The sequence below is a fragment of the Rhinolophus ferrumequinum genome, chromosome X, assembly GCF_004115265.2.
Source record: "Rhinolophus ferrumequinum isolate MPI-CBG mRhiFer1 chromosome X, mRhiFer1_v1.p, whole genome shotgun sequence".
In the NCBI taxonomy this organism is placed as follows: Eukaryota; Metazoa; Chordata; class Mammalia; order Chiroptera; family Rhinolophidae; genus Rhinolophus; species Rhinolophus ferrumequinum.
In genome coordinates this window covers 1,000,047-1,017,792 of record NC_046284.1, presented here as the reverse complement: position 1 = coordinate 1,017,792, position 17,746 = coordinate 1,000,047, and the positions used below count along the sequence as shown (strand labels likewise).

The following is a 17,746-nucleotide window of genomic DNA, read 5'->3' as shown; positions in this document are numbered from 1 at the left end:
CTCACTCTCTTTCGACGAAGTTGGCTTGAGGAGATTTGCCCAGCACCGTGCCAGGACCTGTTAGCCTCCTGTTGCCACTTTGGAAATCTACTTGGGCAACATTTCTAGGGCCTCAGTTGCCTGAAATGCGGTGTCACCTGGGAGTAGGAACAAGATACACTGAACTCTGATAGCAATTAAAATCTGCTTTAAATTGTTGAACACTCTATTATAGGCCATTTTATATTGTCTTCTTGTTACATCACACATCTGAGTCTTCTCTCTTCAGTTACATAAAAACCTTAAAGGCAGGGACCATTATATTATATACCAAGGAATATATATACATATATGTGTACATATATGTATATATATCACATTCCAGAGGGACTCAGGACATACTTATTACTGATAATCAAAAAGGTGGGTATGGGGAGGAATGTTATCTTATGCTTGCTTTTCCAGACCACAACCAGCAAGCTGACTCAATTAATCTGTTTGCCCATCCGTCCATCCATCCGTCCATCCATCCATCCACCCATCCATTCATCAAACGTTGATTGTTATCTTACAACAGGCCAGGCAGATACTTGGTACATTCAGTGGATACAGAAGTAAACACTTGGTTTCTGTTCTAGAAGGTTTGGCTGACAAAGACTGCTAAACTAGCACATTATAATATAACACAATATGCTAGAGGCAAAAACAAATAGTATTAAAACAGAGGCAAGAGCAATTAATTCCGTCTATGGGAGGCAGGAAGCACTCCAGGAAGGTGACAATTAAGCTGTGTCCTGAAGACTCGAAGTAGTTTTCCAGGAAGAGAAGAGCTGTGTAGGGCAACCTGGGGAGGCACAGACAGCTGTGAAAAGAAGCACTGGGGCTGGGGCTGCTAGGTGAGGAGGCTACAAAGGCTGGCGAAGGACAGACTTTTCAAGCTCTCCTGGGGGCCTTGGATTTTCTATGTGAATGTAACCAATGGATCTGATTTCTGCTTCATGTGAAAAATTCCTTCTATCAGAAAACTTGCACTGCAAAGAGGATGTTTTAACTGTGGAATCACTATATAAAATCTGTCTCATTTAAAGAAGTAAAACAATGGTCAGAATCAGTTTTCTGAAAAGTGTAAGTTTGGAGTGGGATCCCTGAGTTAATGATTCAGGTTCCCTATGCCTTTCTTCTACTGAACAGAAAAACAGAATGTTGATTATTTCAAAAAAAAATTTCTTTGCAAATAAAAACCACAATGAGATATCACCTCACCACAGTCAGAAATAATAACAAGTGTTGGAGAGGCTGTGGAGAAAAAGGAACCCTCATACAGTGTTGGTGGGAATGCAGACTGGTGCAGCCGCTATGGAAGGCAGTGTGGAGGTGCCTCAAAAAATTACGAATAGAATTACCACATGACCCAGCAATCCCTGTCCTGGGTATCTACCCCAAAAATCTGAAAACATTTATACATAAAGACACATGTGCTCCAATGTTCATTGCAGGTTTGTTTACGGTGGCCAAGACATGGAAACAACCAAAATGTCCTTCGATAGATGAATGGATAAAGAAGTTGTGGTATATATACACAATGGAATACTATTTGGCGGTAAGAAAAGATGATATAGGAGCATTTGTGACAACATGGATGGATCTTGAGAGTATGATGCTAAGCGAAATAAGTCAGACAGAAAAAGCAGAGAACCGTATGATTTCACTGATATGTGGTATATAAACCAAAAACAACAAAAGAACAAGACAAACAAATGAGAAACAAAAACTCATAGACACAGACAATAGTTTAGTGGTTACCAGAGGGTAAGGGGGGTGGGGGGTGGGAGATGAGGGTAAGGGGGATTAAATATATGGTGATGGAAGGAGAACTGACTCCGGGTGGTGAACACACAATGGGATTTATAGATGATGTAATGCAGAATTGTACACCTGAAATCTATGTAATTTCACTAACAATTGTCACCCCAATAAACTTTAATTAAAAAAAATTTCTTTTCTGGTCACTAAAATGCATAACAAGTCTACTATAAGATTCAGAACTTCTGATTCTTGTTCTTAAAAAAAAATCAAAACAGCTTTTTAGTGAGCTATAAATCCCATGCCATACAATTTATCGTTTAAAGAGTACAATACAATGACTTTTAATATATTCAGAGTTGTGTACCCATCCCCATGATCAATTTTAGAACATTGCATCACCATAAAAAGAAATCCTGTACTCATTAGCAGTCACTTGTCCTCATTTTTCCTGAAAGCTCCTACATTCCGTCTCTGTAGATGTACCTAATCTGGATATCCCATACAAATGGAATATGCACTATATGGTCTTTTGGGACGACCTTATTTCTCAGCACAATGTTTTCGATGTCCATCCATGTTGTAGCCTACATCAGCACTTCCTTCCTCTTTACTGTCAAACAATATCCCATTATATGGATAGACCACATTTTACGTTCATTGGTTAATGGACATTTGTTTTTTTTCCCCTACAATTTTAGATTCCTACCAGTGACGTATAAAAGTCCCAAATTCTCTATATATTCTCTTGAATACTTGGCTGCTGTCCATCTTTTTGATCACAGCCATCCTAGTGTGAAGTGGTATCTCATTGTAGATTTGACTTGCATTTTCCTGATGAGTAATGATGTTGAACACCTTTTGATGTCTTTATTGTCCATTTGTATATCTTTCAAGAACTGTCTATTCAAACTCCTTGCACATTCTCTCTCTCTCTCTTTCTCTCTCTCCTTCCCTCCCTCCCTCCCTTCTTTCTTCTTTTAGCTTTTTCTTTCTTTTTTTTTTAAATTAAAATTTATTGGGGGTCACAATGGTTAGTAAACTTACATAGATTTCAGGTGTACAGTTCTGTAATGCATCATCTATGTATCACATTGTGTGTTCACCACCCAGACTCAGTTCTCCTTCCATATTGGGTTATTGTTCTTTTTATTGTTAAGTTATAAGAGTTTTATATGTATTCTGGATACAATATCCTTATTAAATATAGGATTGCAGATATTTTCTCTCATTCTATGGGTTGTCTTTCTACATACTCGAGGATATTGTTTGTAGCACAAATGTTTTTAATTGTGATGAAGTCCAATTCATTATTTCTTTTGTCACTTGTGCTTTTGGTGTTGTACCTAAGATATCACTGCCTAACCCGAGGTTCTGAAGATTTACTAAGTTTTCTTTAAAGAGTTTAAAGGCTTTAATGTATTTTAAGTTATTTTTCATATGTGGTACGAGGTAAAGGTCCAACTTCATTCTTTTGCATGTGGCTATCCAGTTATCACAGAACCATTTGTTGAAAAGACTGTGCCTTCCCTAGTGAATGGTCTTAGTACCCTTGTCGAAGATCAGCTGACCATGGATGTATGGGTTTATGTCTCAGGACTCAATTCCATCCCATTGATCTATATGTCTTTCCTAATGCCAGTAACAGACTATTTTGATTACTGTAGCTTTGTAGTAAGTTTTGAAATTGGGAAGTGTGAGTCCTTCAACTTTGTTCTTCTTTTTCTGGCTTGTTTCGGCTTTTCTGAGTACCATGAATTTCCATAAGAATTTTAGAGTCATGTCAATTTCTCCAAAAAAAAGCCCAGATCCGGATGGTTTCATTGATGCGTTCCACCAAATATTTAAGGAATAAATAATACCAATTATCTAGAATGTCTTCCAGAAAATAGAAGCAGAGAGAACACATCCCAAATAATTTTATGAGGCTTGCATGATGTTATGCTATATATAGAAAATCCTAAGGATTCTACTGAAAAAACAAAAAATTATTAAAAGTATAAAACGAGTTTAGGAACACTGCAGGATACAAGATTAAAATACAAAAATCAATTGTATTTCTATACCATGGCAATGAACAATCCAAAAATGAAATTAAGAAAATTTGACTTATATGATACCTACCTAGGAATAAATTTAACAAAAGAAGTGCAAACCTTATATATCAAAAACTATAAAACAGTGTGCAGAGAAATTTAAAAAGATCTAAAGAAATGGAAAGAATTTATGACTCTAGAAATGCACGTTTTCAAGGAGCCTGTCCTAATAGAGCTAGGAATGGTAGTTTCAGAACTTGATATATGCTGATTATTACATGGAAGGATGAAGAAAACAGCTGATGCTTTTTCTGATGTGGGAAGATGCCCTTTAGAAATGCATTTACTTCATGTATTTTGGGTGTTTAACTGCAATTAGCTAGAAGTTCTGAAACGTGTTTATATAATTCTGTCCACCATTTCCTACAGAGCTGCAGTTGTTGGAACTTCTGTAAATTTCCATGGTTGGCAGTTCAGGACAAGGGCAGTTTTTCTACCTGTAACTTTGGTGTTAAGAGCACCCCCATCCAAGCCTATAGCCTTTATGATCCAGGGTTGTGCTTAACAAGTTGTATTCTTACTTTCAAATAAGGTATTTTTCCCCTTATTTTCAGCACTAGCTGATCAAACCTCTTAATCATTATGGCAATGTGTTGTTGGTGCTTCTATTGGCGTTGCTTCATTAAATGATGCTATTTGTACCCTTATGGATAATTTCTATGTTGAAGAGCTGAAATGGTTATAAGAGACCATTAGGGGAGAAAAATTCAATTGGCAAATATGAGAGGTACACTGGAGACAGAAAGCACGATTGCTTTCCCCAAATGGAAAATGGCCCAAATTTTCAGTGTTCCTGTCCTTTTCATGTTTCCTACCCACCTAATTCTAATCTGCTCTTAGGATCATTGTGTCTCTCCTTGTCTCTAGTCAGACTTACAATGTAAATCTACACAGGTCATATGGTGCTACAAAAAATCCGGAAAATCAATTCTTTGAAATCTGCTGTTTACTTTATGTTGATATATAAACTATGTATTGTAAAACATGTGTATATTTAACAAAAAGTAATACTAAGGTAAACCTTGTGGCAGACACATTCCTAAAATGTTCTGTGATAATTGACTCTTTGCCAGTTAGATCTTGAATTCACCAGAGAAATTAATTTAAGGAACTCAGTGGGTGAATCCTGTCAGAGTGAAGGCTCTTTCTATACAATGACTTCTCCATCCACCCCCTGTATCTATCCATTTGGCAATGTGCATTTTTTTATTTCCTGAGTATTCTTAAATTGGAGCACACCTGTACTTGATCTTTAAGACAGTGCTGAAGTCACTATTAGAACCCATTAGCTTTCTTTTCCCCTCTGCTGGGAAGGAAAAATGAGCTAACGAGTCCTAGCTTGTGTCATTAGAGCTTATGACTGGTTACAATATTACACAATCAGATGTTTCCGCGTGTGATGTCCAAACCTTGTCATGATGTCTTCTGTGGGCTCCCTTCCCTAACACCCTGCACACTCACTACTCCTGCAGCCAGTTCGTGTCACTGTCTCTAGTGAGAACTGACTCGATGATTTTTGCAGATCAAGAGATTCTGTGTTTATTTAGAACGCTATTGTTTCCTCTGTCAAAGAGGGAGACTGAAAAAGCAGAAATCTTTCTGTAATTTGATTTCACAGTTATGTCCAGCAAGTCCCTTTAGAGACTCACATGTTCCCATGATAGAATGTGGGGTAGGAACCGGGGACCTAGGTCTCTGCTTCAGGTTTTTAACTTATCAAAAAGTTCCTACCTTACCTATTTCCTTCACTGGAAGGCTATCACAGTAAGTTTAAATAAGAGCATTTAAAAAAATTCAAAGTAGTAACCATCCCAATTATCCAACTCACAGGTTTTCTCTCGTTAAGACTCGGATTCTGATTCAATATCACTAAAGAAATCAGCTTTGTGCACACCTGCTTCTCTGCACAGAAAACATGCACCTGATTGTGGGGAAGCAGGAATGAGTCCCCCATCGTGGATTTTCTTTTAACTACATTTGTAGTCCACTTTAAGGGCTCAGTGCCTCGAGTTGGCAGCTCTAAGAACAGTGAGATCAGTTTGTCTACAGTTGTTCTCAACCTTTTTTGGCTCTGGTACACCTACACTTGCTTCCAAAAATATACCCCACAGTCTGGTGCTCAATGGAATGAAAATCTTTCCTGAGCTAATAGAACATAAAACAGAGAAGGCAATGGACATAGTTTTGCATTTTAGGGCACTCATAACAACTCAGTGGGGCAAACTTGTGGAAATGATGCACTTGACCCCACATTGAGAGACAGGGGCTTTGGGCTGTTTTTTCAAAGGGGGGGGGAAAGATTTACACATGTCAATGTGCAGCCCCAGCCAGGCCTTGTCTGCTTGTGACTAAGCACATGCTTCTGAAGAGATGGCTGGCCAAGGTAAATGGTGCAGCCATCACATTAGAATCAGCAAAAACTGACTGGTTTGTACAAGGACGGAAATCATGGTATTGGCCTTATTAGCACTATCTTCTAACTGCCTGAGCTAATCTGCCACTGCCACTGCCTGTGGAACAACACGTGACTCTATTCAACTCTCATTCCTTCCTCTTTTCCTTCAAAGAGCTCTGGGCTCTTATATTTAAACAGCAAAACTGAAAATGAACACTCACTACAGTTCAGACACTAGAAAAAATAGAAAGCAAGACCAGTTAGTTCTAAATACATACTCTGAATTTGCACTTTCAATTTCCATGTAAGTTTCCTAAGCTGATACCAGCATGGATTTGGTAACTATGGACAATAAATAGAAAGATTTCCCATGCTCATGGATAGGAAGAATTAGCATCGTTAAAATGTCCATACTACCCAAAGCAATCTACAGAATTGATGCAAACCCTATCAAAGTACGAATGGCATTTTTCACAGAACTGGAACAATTAATCCTAAAATTTATATGGAACCACAAAAGATCCCAAATAGACATGGCAATCTTGAGAAAGAAGAACAAAGTTGGAGGTATCATGCTGCCTGATACCAAACTACATTACAAGGCTACAGTAATCAAAACAGCATGGTGCTGGCATAAAAACAGACACACAGATCAATGGAACAGAATAGAGAGCCCAGAAATTAATCCATGCCTATATGGTCATTCAATCTAAGACAAAGGAGGCAAGAATCAACAATGGGGTATACAGTGTCTCCAATAAATGGTGCTGGGAAAACTGGAGAGATACATGCAAAAAAAAAATGAAACTGGACCACCTTCTTATGCCACATACAAGAATAAACTCAAAATGGATTAAAGATTTAAATGTAAGTCCTAAAACTAAAAAACTCCTAGAAGAAAACAGAGGCACTAAACACTCTGACATTGCTCTTAGTAACTGTTTTTCTGACATATCTCCTCGGGCAAGGGAAACAATAAATAAATAAACAAACAAACAAGTGGGACCACATCAAATTAAAAAGTTTTTGCACAGCAAAGGAAACCATCAACAAAATGAAAAGACCACCTACTTAATGGGAGAAGATTTTCACCAACGATACATCTGATAAGGGGTTACTATCCAAAATTTATAAAGAACTCATATAACTCAACACCAAAAAAACAAACAACCTGATTAAAAAATGGGCAGAGGACCTGAATAGACATTTCTCCAAGGAGGACATACACATAGCCAACAGACATATGAAAAAAATGCTCAACATCACTAATCATCAGAGAAATGCAAATAAAAACCACAATGAGATATCACCTCACTCCAGTCAGAATGGCTATCATCAAGACAAATAGTAACAAGTGTTGGAGAGGCTGTGGAGAAAAAGGAACCCTCATACACTGTTGGTGGGAATGCAGACTGGTGCAGCCACTATGGAAGGCAGTGTGGAGGTTCCTCAAAAAATTAAAAATAGAACTACGTTATGACCCAGAAATTCCACTGCTGGGCATTTATCCGAACAAATCCAAAATACTAATTTGAAAAGAGATATGCATCCCTATGTTCACTGCGGCACTATTTACAATAGCCAAGATCAGGAAGCAACCTAAGTGCCCATCAATAGATGACTGGATAAGTGAGAAGTGAGACATATATACAATAGACTATTACTTGGCCATAAAAAATGAAATCTTACCATTTGCGACAACATGGATGGACCTAGAGAATATTATGCTAAGTGAAATAAGTCAGAGAAAGTCAAATACCATATGACCTCACTTATATGTGGAATCTAAAAAACAAAACAAACAAACAAAATAGAAATAGAGTCATAGATAAAGAGAACAAACTGACAGTTGCCAGATGGGAGGGGCTTGGGGGGGCTGGGTGAAAAAGTGGAAGGGATTAAGAAGTACAAAATGGTCACGGGATGTAAAGTACAGCATAGGGAATATAATCAATAATATGGTAATAACTATGTCTGGTGTCAGGCAGGTCATAGACTTATGGGGGGATCAATTCATCAAATATATAAGTGTGTAACTACTATGCCGTACACCTGAAACTAATATAAAATGATATACATAACTACACATAAGTAATATAGATATAATAATACAGTTGAATGTTAACTGTAATTGAAAAATAAAAATAATAAAAAATTTTAATGCAAAGAAATAGAAAGATTTCCTCTGGTTATATACTGTATTAGAAAAATTCGCCAATGCTATAGACACTTGCCCTCCTCTAGCAAGGACCAGCGTCAGGAACTATTTAGATTTATTATAAAAATATGTACTAGGAAGAACGATCAAGACAGGTTGTATTTCTCAGGCTATTTGAAATGACTCCATTTAGTACACTAAAAAACACATTAAAATATAGAAAATAGACTGAAAATACACAATTCTGAGTATTACGACCAGTACTTCTCAAAACTGCCCAAGTTATCAAAAACAAGGAAAGTATGAGAAAATGTCATAGCACAGAGGACCCTAAGGAGACATGATGAGTAAATGTCCTGTGGTGTCCTGGATGGGATCCTGGGACAGAAAAAGGACAGGAGGTAAAAACTAAGGAAGTCTAAGTAAACTGTGAACTGTAGTTAATAATGCATCAATACTGGCTTATTAATTGTAACAAATATATCATATTCATGTAACTTGCTAACAATAGGAGAAACTGGGTGGGGGGGTACCTGCAAACTCTGTAACATCTGCTCAATTTTTGTGTAAATCTATTCTAAAAAACAGTTTCTTAAAAATGGGTTATATTGCTAAGGATATCTGAAATGATTCCATCAATAAAAAATGCGTAACACTGAAGGCTCAGCTCCTGGGGATCAAGGCCACTCAGAGACTGCAGCCATCAGGTGACAAAAGGACAAGGGCTCCACACCCATCGTAATCCAGCCAGAAAGCTGCAAATCCAGGCACCCAAATTCCCTTCATAGAATTTCAATGGCAACAACTGATAAACAAAGCCTGTTGCACTTTGTTCATCCCAAACAACCCTACAGCTCTAAAACACTGTGGACAGCAGGTTTCAAAAGTAGCAACATCTCTGTTTACCTAAATGGAACTAACCATGTGGATGTGGGGGAGGGGTGGGTAGACATGGGGGCGCAGGCCAGCCGAGGTGACTGGCATCCTTCCTAAACTACCAGTTAAAGCTCACAAACTCCAAGTCACACTCTTCCCTCCTGTCGCCTAAGGATTCTTTAAGTGCCAAGGACCATGGATGCCATATTTATCGGCCCGCTTATGAACTCTGAAGGACAGTTTCTTAGTGGAAATATGGACCACAGCTAATGAGTGAAACACAAATTTCAAGGTGAAAAATCTCTTAATTCTAAATATTCATTCTTTCATTCAATTTATAAATATTTATTGAAGACCTATTATGAGCCAGATATTGGGGTGATGAAAGAAATTAGCTCAGGAGAACATTCTGAACTGATGAAACAGTTTAGATGAACATTAGATCAATGAATAGAAATGTGGATGATATTAACAGAATCTCATCAAGCCGAGAACACTCTTAATTTAACCTTGCGCGCCCTCTAGTGGTCTCTTGGTTAAAATGCAAAGGTTATATAACAGCCCAGTTTGGTGATGCTCAATATGTTGGAACTCTGACATCCCGACTGCGTACTTAACTTTGTGAGCACTCAAACCTTCTCTCTCTCCTGATTATGATCATTTAATAGTATCTGTTACTATCGTGATTCATCCAACAAATATTGAGGACCTACCCTGAGAAGGCATTAATTCATCTTTCCAATTTAATAACTTTATTCTTTAGTTTACAAACATTTTGACATTCACTAGGGCAACTGGTCAGAGTAGCGTGAGGTACACTCCCCCAAAGTGTTGGGGATCAACATTTCCTGCCCATCCATTCCAACTTTCACATCCCATCATTTGCCCAATGAAATTTGACTGAGGGTTTACTATGTGTCAGGTAGAGCTCTAGGCAGTGGAGCTATAGTAATGAACAAAACAGACAAAATCCCTACCCCTTTTAAGCATATATTCTAGGGTGGGGGGTAAGGTGTAAAATAATTAATAAATAATTTTCACATGATTAACAGTATGGAGAACAATGAAACAGGGAAAGGGCAATGAGAGGCTTTTTTGGCAGCGCAAATTTAAAAGCATGGTCAGAAAGGGCCTTACTGAGAAAGCAGACTTGAAGGAGGTGAAAGGAAGAGTGTTTCAGGCAGTGGGAACAGAAAGGGCTAAAGCCCAGAGGTGGGAACATGCCTGGCATGTTCAATGGACAAGAGTCCAGTGGCCAGAGAACAGCGAGGAAAGGAAGAGAACAGTAGTTGTTCAGGGGAGGATGAAAACTGTAGGACTTTGTAGGCCATGGTAGGGACGTCGGCTTTTACTCTGAGTGAAACAGGGAGCCAGTGCAGGGTTCTGAGCAGTGTGTTGGGATGTGACTTCTGCTTTAAGGGGATCACTCTCTTTGTGGACAACAGACCAGAAGCTGGAACACAAGGTAGTGAAAGGTGGTCAGGGTCTGGATAGATTTTGAAGACAGAGTTCACAATGTGTTTCATAGACTGAAAGAAGTTAGGATGCTTCCAACATGTTTGGCTTGAATAAGTGGAAGCACAGGGTGGGGAGGTCAGGAGTTAGGTTTTGGACATAGTAAGTTTGGAATGCCAACCAGACGCCCACCTACCAATATATTCTTTACCATCTTTTCCTATCTATCCACTTACCCACTCCAATTCCTCTATGTCACAAATCCTTTGGTATCTCTGTATGTTTTTTGGTGTGCCATTTCCAAACTTAGTAACAATACGGCCACCTACTTATGTAAGAAACAGTATTTTTGACATTTCCCTCTCCTTACTGCCAACAGCCAACTGATCACCAAGTTCTGTCAATTATGCCTCTAAAATCACTCTTAGGAGTTAGCATTCCTCGTCACATCCACTGTCACTACCTTTGTTCATACTTTCTCTCAGCACAACACTCTAACCTTTACCTTTATTAGTGACACCGGGGCAGTGTGGCTCAGCTGACCTGGGATCAGGAGATAGAGGTGGAGATGGAGGTAAGGGGCAGGGCATAAGGAAGAGTGTTATTTACTCCCAGTCGTGGTACCTGGACCGGAGAGCAAACACCAGAATTGTATTTAAGAGAGTATTCTGAGGTTGAGCTGGGAAAGCATACTCATAATAGGATTATGAAATCAAGGTCCCCCTGGGTGGTCCTCCAAAAGAATTGCTGATCAACAACCTTCCAGGGAACCGGGCAGTGGGCCAACCATGATGTTTCTGGAAAGTTAGCACCTTTTTCATGAACAAACTGGTCTCTCAGCCTTAGCTTGCTGGGGCCAATTACAGAACCCATCTGCGACATTATATTATATTATATAAGACCCGGTCTTATACTAAAATAAAACCAGGTCTTATATTAATGTTTGCTCTAAAAGATGCATTAAAGCTGATGGTCTGGCTAGCTCTTATTTTCGGTAGTGCACTTGCAGGCAGGGTGACTCCAACTGGGTAGGCAGTGGGACCTGCTCAACAATCTCTAACCCCCAGTACAACCCACTCTGGATATAAACGGCTTTTATCACTTATTATGTGCCAGGCTCTTTGCAAAGCTCTTTAATGCAATGATCAGATTTCGTCCTTATAACCCTAGAAGGTAGGTACTATTATTATCTCCAATCTACAAATGAGGACACTGAGGCAGACAGGTTTTATAGCTACTTACTGATGGAGCTGGGATTCCCTGTGTGACACTGAACCATTATCTTACCCAGTTCTACAGGAACACATCTCATCCCATATAGTCTAGGGGTGGGGATGCCATAGGCACAAAGCATGTCTTAGCTGGTTCCTACTCTGCTGGCTGGCCAGGCAGTTTTCTGATGGAAGGGCCGGTGCCTTATGGGTTGGACATGTATTGACAGAATAATCCGGGCTACTATGGTAAAGGCCTGTCTGTTCTGTCTGGTGATGTACCTGTATGCAGCTATCAGCAGGAAGTGATATGGACATGCCCTCTGGGATTGAAGGAGGGGTCTGCCATGTGGCTGACACTGAATGCAAGGCTCCATTTTCATGTAATTTTCTCTTTGTTTGTAAAGGCGGGGGTGGAAGGTGGGAGGTTTGGGGGTCTGGCTGCCTTGTTAAGAAGCTAGACTGTGCAGAGAGCCCTTTCGGTAAATGCCATTCACTGTCATTCACTCTATCTACACATAAAGAAGTGGCACTCTTGAGACTCCAACTCTAGAAGCTTTGATCCTAAGTGCCAGGTGGGTAGTAACTCAGAGCTGGAGGTCTAGTTGTACATTCTTATAGAGCTTGCCAAGACACAAGGCAGAGTTTTCTGACTCTCCCAATCACTGCCCCCACGTGGAAGTTCCAGAAACAAACAGGACAATAATCTCTCCCTCTCCTAGCAGGGAAGCAGGACAGGGGGCACCCAGCTGGCACAGATCCTGTGTTGCCAGATGGGAGGCTGACGTGTCAGGGGACAAGAGGGCAAATAACAGAATTGTGGGAGGAAGAAGGGCATGGTTGAGCGAGAGACGTAGGTCTTGATGGATTATCAGAATGAGATAAAATATTGGGAGCTGGGATGCATAGTCAAATAGGGTGAAAGACATCAGAAGAGGCAAGGATGAGGAATACACAGTCAAAGTGGACAAACCAGATGTGATCTGACAAATTCTGGAGGTTAGAAGTCACTGTCCTGTGTTGGGTTTTAGTATCTTCTAGCACATGTTTACATGGATAGGGTGAGTTCCATTTAAGGGAACCTGGAACAACCAACCCCGAGGTTACATACAGGACCAGCAAGTGGTGCAGCCTAGATTTTAGATCTGTACCTACGGTAGGTCTTACTTCCAAGGGAGTCATCCCACTCTCAGACGCTTGACATTTACAGCGCGACCTGGTACACACACATACACTGCACTCGACCTTTGCTGGTACAGACAGTTCTCCTTACGGAGAATTTATTATCTTAGCTCCAGCAGTACCCAGCTTTTGAGGTTTCCTAGGGATATAAAAGCTGTCATAACATGAAACTATTTGCTAATGAACTGACCGCTCCTATCAGTCCCCATTCAAACAACCTAATCCTTTAATCACCATCATTTTCTCTCTCAAGGATTGTTGGATGTATCAGCGAGTAATTCAATGCAAGTCTATCACAAAGCGAAATCACAAATCTTATAAAAAGATACAGGATATCATGAAGTCAGCACACAAAACTGACAACAGGGATCTGGTAGAACAGCTCACAACTGAAGAAAAATAAATAAGGACAATGATTTTAAAAGTACTTCAAAAGAATGATTTGAATACCAAATGATTAAGGAGAAACCCTAGGGAAAACTGATGAAGCCCTTGAATATTTTGGCAAAATCAACCCTCTAAATGATCACGCTGCAAAAGTCTCCCAGGGACTGAAACGTGCTACTTTGAAATATGCAATTTTGTTAGGAAAATGAGGCCCAAAATAAAAACAATCAATTCTTGGTACATTCTTTGTTGTAAGAATTACTTAGCATTCAATTTTATTAAAAGACAAAATAAACATATTTCAGTAGGTTTTAATTATTCAAGTTAGCATATTAATTAAGTCTCACCCCCTCCACTCTTCACTGTAAAATTTTAGTCCCCCTTTTATATGGATTCACTAAGTGGCCTTTTGTCTGGTACCAACTGCCCTCAAATAATAACCTACTGTATAACTCTTTGTTTCCTCATCACCTAGAATACAGCAGGAGCTTAATGTTTATTAAATGAATAATTGCAATAGGCTTCTCCTGTCTCCAGTCTGTTCCCTCCCATTCAATTAGCACATTGCCACCCACTCAAAAATTCTTCAGTAAATCCCCACCAGCCCCAGGGGAAAAGCCCAACTCCTCAGTGCGGCCTACAAAAACTTTCCAGTCCACTCTTGCTCTATTTGCTTTTACATTCTAGCCACGTTTAACTACTGCTTTCCTCCTGCCATGCTTTTATTATGCCTTCTACTTGGAATTCTCCATCCCCACCAACCGGAAGGCAAACTCCTGCTTTTGCTGTGCAACCTGGTACGTAACTGACACACACAGACACATTCTGCGTCTGCATTATGGCTGCATCCCTCTTTATTCCAAGCAGTTTTAGTATAAGAAGTTTAATTGATAAAAGTAATCTAACCACACTGGAGAAAACAGAGGAAAAGCAGGGGTGACAGGAAAAAGATGCACGTATATGTATGTGCATGTATATCACAATATCATCCTCCTTACAAAGTCACTGGTATCATTTTGTTGTACAGTTGACCTTGAACAACACGGGTGTGACCTGCACAGGTCCACTTATACGTGGATTCTTTTCAATTGACCAGCGCAGGTCACACCCGTGTTGTTCAAGGGTCAACTGCAACTGGGAGTCTGCGCATGCGGAGGGCAGACTGCCCTGCGGGACTTAGGGCTGCGCACGAGGTCAGCACCTCTACCCAACTTCCCATTTTTTTGGCTATTGTAAGGAAGAGAGAAATTACCATCTTCATATACACAGCTTTTCCATATTTGGGATGGGTTTATTTCTTTAGAATACATTACCAACAATAACAGAAGTGATAAGCTAAAGATCTTTCTTCCTTCAGCTCCAATTTGGTATACATGATATTTGAGTTTCACTTCCTCTAATTTAGTGGTGCTAAGTATTTTGTTATTTTTTTTTAGTATTTATTTTCTCTTTTGTGAATTGTCTGTTCACATCTTTTGCCCATTTACCTGAATATTAGTGTTTTAAAAGAAATCACAAAGAATAAAGATTTTAACCCTTTCTTATATTTGCTGTAACTATTTTTTGCCTTTTATTTTGGTAAAATTGTGGCTGCAAAAGTAATAAAATGTCATTACAGAAATTTTTAAAACTAGAGAAACGCATTTTTAAAAATGACCAATAATTCTGCCCCCCCCCGAACACAACCACCATTATCATTCCCACTAGTTTTTTCCTCCCAGGTGTGCTATGCGTTTTACAAAGTCATAATTGCAGTGTGCATACAATTTTTAAACCAGCTTTTTCATTAACACAGAAGTATTTTTCTGAAATGCCCTGTAGTCTTCATCACCATCAGTTAAAATAATAGCATAATATTCCATGGAGTAGATTCACCACTTCCTTATTGCTAGATATTCGTTCATGTTATTTCTTTTTTAAAAATAAATAAAGCTGATTAAACAGTTTCATACAAAGTTTTCTTCCCCATATTTTGAACTCTTAGGAAACATTCTAAGGAGTAGGGTTACTAGATAAAAGCTACTAACACACGCTGCCTTCCAAACTGCTTTCTTAAGGGGCTGAACCAAAGCACGCTATTACTAGCACACTGAGTACCATCTTCTTCGATTCTGGTAAATATGGGCCCCAAAACAGCCTCCTACTTGTTTTAATTTGCATTTCTTTGATGAACACTGTCCCATTTTTCCTGTTGCATTTAAACTCCTCCGGAAGTTGTCTATTCACATTCTTGGCCCATGTTTCTTCTCATACACCGTACTAGATGAGCACCTTAGAACATATGAACCTATCACACTTCATCATATTTATGTCAAATGTGCCTTTTCAGCATGTGCAGATTTTATTTTTAAAATGGCCAGAAAACTTTTCAATTAGTTTGGTTTTAAAGTTTTATACTTTGGTCAAATTGGTTCATCTTCTCCTTTGTGAGTTTTTTCTATTACTTCCTAAAGCTTAGAAAACGATTCCCCTTTAGAAGCTTGATATTCATTCATTCTAGTGTTCTAGCATTTGCTTTTTATATTGAAGTCTTCAATGCAGCTGCCACTTGTTTCAGTTTCTTACAGCAGACGAGCGTATAAATGCTACGCGCTGCCACAACACCGTTTACTGGACAATCCTGTCCACTCCCAGTCACTTGCAGCGCGTCCTTTATAAAACGTGTAACAGTCCCCTTGGAGAGCTTACAATATCATCTGTCACATCTTACACCCGTGGTACCGGTGTTTGCATTATTCTAGTTTTGTACGTTTAATATCCAATAGCATTAGTCTCTCATTAATCTTCTTTTGCAGAATTTTTTTTTGAAAATCACTCTTCTGAGCTTTCAAATGTAATTATTTGCTGCCATACGCCTACGATATGATTTTCTGAGAGCAGGATTGGTTTATTTCTTCAGAATAGATTGCTAAGAATATTCCTTGGTCAACAGGTATAAACATTTTCCCAACTCTTTTAACACTTATTTCCACGGCCTTCAAAAAGAGTGTGCCAATTTCACTGTAATCCTGGCAGCGCCTGGATATTTTGAAGATTTTTTTGTGTGTGTGAAAATTGTTAGGAGAAAAAATATACCATGTTTCAATTTCTATACCTCTGCTTACAAGTGATGATAAACATATGCTTGCCATATAGTAGGTGCTCAGTTAATGCATGTTGAATGAATAAATGGCATGTATGAATCTGTATATGTATTTGGGGATGGGGAAATATTGTGATTATAATAGATAAACACGGCTAGATGTAAGTTTGTGGGCTACATGACTGCAGTCCATCTGGAGAGAGGTTCTACAGGTGCCAAGAACTCCCTGAGGGGGGGAAGTCCTTAGAGACTCTCTGTAATTTATATTTACCATAGGTGTGTCTGTTTCCAGGTAGAGTCAGCTGAAAGGTGTCTGAAATAGTTACAATAATGGTGTGTGGGTACGCCCACATGTACACACAGCCCAGAAGCAGCCATGATTGGCTTAAGATGGAGTGTACTTCCTTCACCTCAGTAGATTTTAAACTGTCGATTTGATGAAAAGAATTCCATACTATTACCTAACCGGCTTATGCGGAAATTGTGCTGAAGGTTTATTCTGAAAAATAAAGTGCTGTTTTCTCCAGACTCAAGAGCACTGGAGAGTAACAAGGTCATGGCCAACAGTAAGAACAATGCGTGTGTGAATGAGGCATTGGTAATTATAGCATGTTTATTAATTCAAACTTTTAAAAATCTTTCTTCTCCAACATGTATGAAGTACTACAGACCTATCAAGCAAGATGCCAAATGCTGAATGAGGGCCCTGCACTTTCTGTCAGACAGACTATAGCTGTTTGAAATGTTAACACAAAACTCCAGAAAGACTTGTCCTCTAGCTCCAAGCACCACCTAAGAATAGCTGTTTCCTTAGGGTGACACCTAACTCAGCTACCACTTTCCTTAGAGATGGCAGCACAAGCCTCCTTCTTGATTCTTCAGCCTTTTGTTTTAAATCTATTCTCATCACTTGTCCACCTATTTGAAAATGCACCTCTGCCAAGGTTCCCATAATTAATTTTTCCCTACTGCCAAATCTTTTTAGCTCATACATGTATTCAATTGGTACCCAAACTGATTTTGCTCCCGAATTATTCTAGTTTTGTTAATGTTTCTAAACTACAAATCCTTTGAAGACAGGGGGATTTCCAGAAATCTACAAAGGAATTTTGATATTGTCTG

At 39.1% G+C, this 17,746-nt stretch overlaps 1 protein-coding gene across 5 annotated transcripts in view; it reads right to left on the bottom strand.

The window, feature by feature from the left end:
• Positions 1 to 17,746, bottom strand: part of HDAC8 (histone deacetylase 8) — a 175,511-nt gene that overhangs the window by 151,308 nt on the left and 6,457 nt on the right. Inside the window, exon 5 of one of the 5 annotated variants that reach the window (XM_033112394.1) lies at positions 14,857 to 16,560. The exons of the other annotated variants lie outside the window; for them this stretch is intronic. Within the exon in view, the coding sequence (XP_032968285.1) occupies positions 16,398 to 16,560 (163 nt within the window). The 3' untranslated portion in view covers positions 14,857 to 16,397. Of the gene's footprint in view, positions 1 to 14,856; positions 16,561 to 17,746 lie in introns of those variants that run through there. 5 annotated transcript variants of the gene reach the window in all.